Below are 2,500 nucleotides of genomic sequence, written 5' to 3'. Positions count from 1 at the left end.
TAAAGAAATGCAAAGTACCACTAGCACGAGCCCTCAGTATTCTTTGGAGAAAGGGCTTAGATCTAGGTGAAATACCGGAGGCCTTAAAGAGTGCAGACATAGCTCCTTTGCATAAGGGAGGTAGTACAGCACTAGCTAAAAATTACAGACTAGTAGCCCTAACCTCTCACATCATAAAAATCTTCGAAAGAGTGATGAGACGGCAGGTTGCAAATTTCATGGAGCAGCACAACCAACATAACCCGAACCAGCATGGTTTTAGAGCAGGACGATCATGTCTGTCACAGCTGCTGAACCATTATGACAGAATTACGGAGGCACAGGAAGACGATCAAAACACAGATGTGATTTACACAGATTTTGCAAAGGCCTTTGACAAATGCGATCATGGAGTGATAGCGCACAAAATGAAGGCCATGGGCATTACGGGGAAGGTAGGCAGATGGATTTTCGGTTTCCTAACACACAGAACACAAAAAAGTAGCAGTGAACAGGGCAAGATCTAGCATCAGCGAGGTCAATAGCTCAGTGCTCCAAGGCACTGTCCTGGCACCTCTGCTGTTTCTCATCCTCATAGCAGACATAGATAAAAATACCCGGCACACTTTTGTATCATCATTTGCAGATGACACTAAAATAAACATGAAAGTCAGTACGGTAGAGGACACTGAAAAAGTACAGGAAGACATAAACATGGTTTTCCAGTTGGCAGTCGAAAAAACATGACGTTCAATGGTGATAAGTTCCAGCTGCTTAGGTATGGAAAGAATGAAGAACTCAAAAGGAGCACTTTATACAAAACTCAAGAGGGTCACCAAATAGAACATAAGGAACACGTAAAAGACCTAGGAATAATTATGTCAGCCGACCTTTCTTTTAAAGACCATAACAAGACAAAGATCACAACAGCCAGGAAAATGACTGGGTGGGTATTGAGAACTTTCAAAACAAGGGAAATAATGCCGATGGTGACACTCTTCAAATCGTTAGTGCTCCCTCAGAATATTGCTCATTACTGACGGCCCCGTTCAGGGCAGGAGAAATATCGGAGCTGGAACAAATACAGAGATCGTTTACGGCTCACATTGAGCCAGTAAAGCACCTGAACTACTGGGAACGCCTGCAAGTCTTGAACATGTAGTCATTGGAGCGGAGGAGAGAGAGGTACATGATAATATATACCTGGAAGGTACTCGAGGGCTTGGTCCCAAATCTGCACACTGCCATAACAACATACTGGAGTGAGAGATATGGGAGGAAGTGTAAAATAAACCCAGTGAGGAGTAGGGGTGCGGTGGGGACAATAAGGGAACACTGTATCAACATCCGGGGTCCCAGATTTTCAACATTTTGCCAGAAGATATCAGAAACACTGCTGGAACAAGTGTTGAAGCCTTCAAGAGGAAACTAGACAAGTATCTTCACCAGGTGCCAGATCAACCAGGTTGTGATGGATATGTGGGGCAGCGGGCCTCCAGCAGCAACAGCCTGGTTGACCAGGCAAGCACCAGACGAGCCTGGTCCATGGCCGGGCTCAGAGAGTAGATATACTCTCGAAATTCTTCAAAGGTATATCAAAGGTAAAGGCCTGTCTGCGATTGTTTGCATATATATATATATATATATATATATATATATATATATATATATATATATATATATATATATATATATCTTTCCTCCGTAAGCCATGTATATATATATATATATATATATATATATATATATATATATATATATATATATATATATATATATATATATATATATATATATATATATATATATATATATATATAAACTTTTAAATTACTATGTTTATAGTTGCAAACAAATTTCTCGAGAGCGTTAGTCTCGTGTCGGGTTACAGGTTACTGACGACTTATGATAAATTATGTCAAGGGTAGAAATTTTTCTTTTAAAGACCTAATATTATGTAAAATACGTTCTTACGGTCCCGGTTAGTTTACAGTTATTAGTATTAGTCTTTTTTATATTATATTTATCATTATTACTTATATTATTATTATTAATAATAGTAATAATAATAATAAAATTATTATTATTATTATTAACAGTATTTAGATAAGGCTTTTAAATTACTATGTTTATAATTGCAAACAAATTTCTCGAGAGCGTTAGTCTCGTGTCGGGTTACAGGTTACTGACGACTTATGATAAATTATGTCAAGGGTAGAAATTTTTCTTTTAAAGACCTAATATTATGTAAAATACGTTCTTACGGTCCCGGTTAGTTTACAATTATTAGTATTAGTCTTTTTTATATTATATTTATCATTATTACTTATATTATTATTATTAATAATAGTAATAATAATAATATAATTATTATTATTATTATTATTATTATCATTGTTATTTTTATTGTCGATTCAAAAAAGTGAAGGAATGCAGTGCCTCATGTTAAAATAACATAAGGTACTGCATTCTTTCGTAACACAACATTGTCCTTCGCAGGTTCGGGAAAGACCTCGCTACT

General features: G+C 36.4%; 1 protein-coding gene across 4 annotated transcripts in view; it reads left to right on the top strand.

Annotated features, from left to right (window-relative positions):
- Window positions 1–2,500, top strand: part of E23 (Early gene at 23) — a 200,010-nt gene that overhangs the window by 175,102 nt on the left and 22,408 nt on the right. For all 4 annotated transcript variants that reach the window (XM_070087764.1, XM_070087742.1, XM_070087762.1 and 1 more), the window contains one exon: window positions 2,479–2,500. This exon is cut by the window's right edge and continues 148 nt beyond it. In XM_070087764.1, the coding sequence (XP_069943865.1) occupies window positions 2,479–2,500 (22 nt within the window). The remainder of the gene's footprint in view (window positions 1–2,478) is intronic.

This window comes from Cherax quadricarinatus, chromosome 2 (genome assembly GCF_038502225.1).
Source record: "Cherax quadricarinatus isolate ZL_2023a chromosome 2, ASM3850222v1, whole genome shotgun sequence".
Classification (NCBI taxonomy): Eukaryota; Metazoa; Arthropoda; class Malacostraca; order Decapoda; family Parastacidae; genus Cherax; species Cherax quadricarinatus.
Note: the sequence above shows the minus strand (reverse complement) of the source record. Positions and strands in the feature narration are given on the sequence as shown.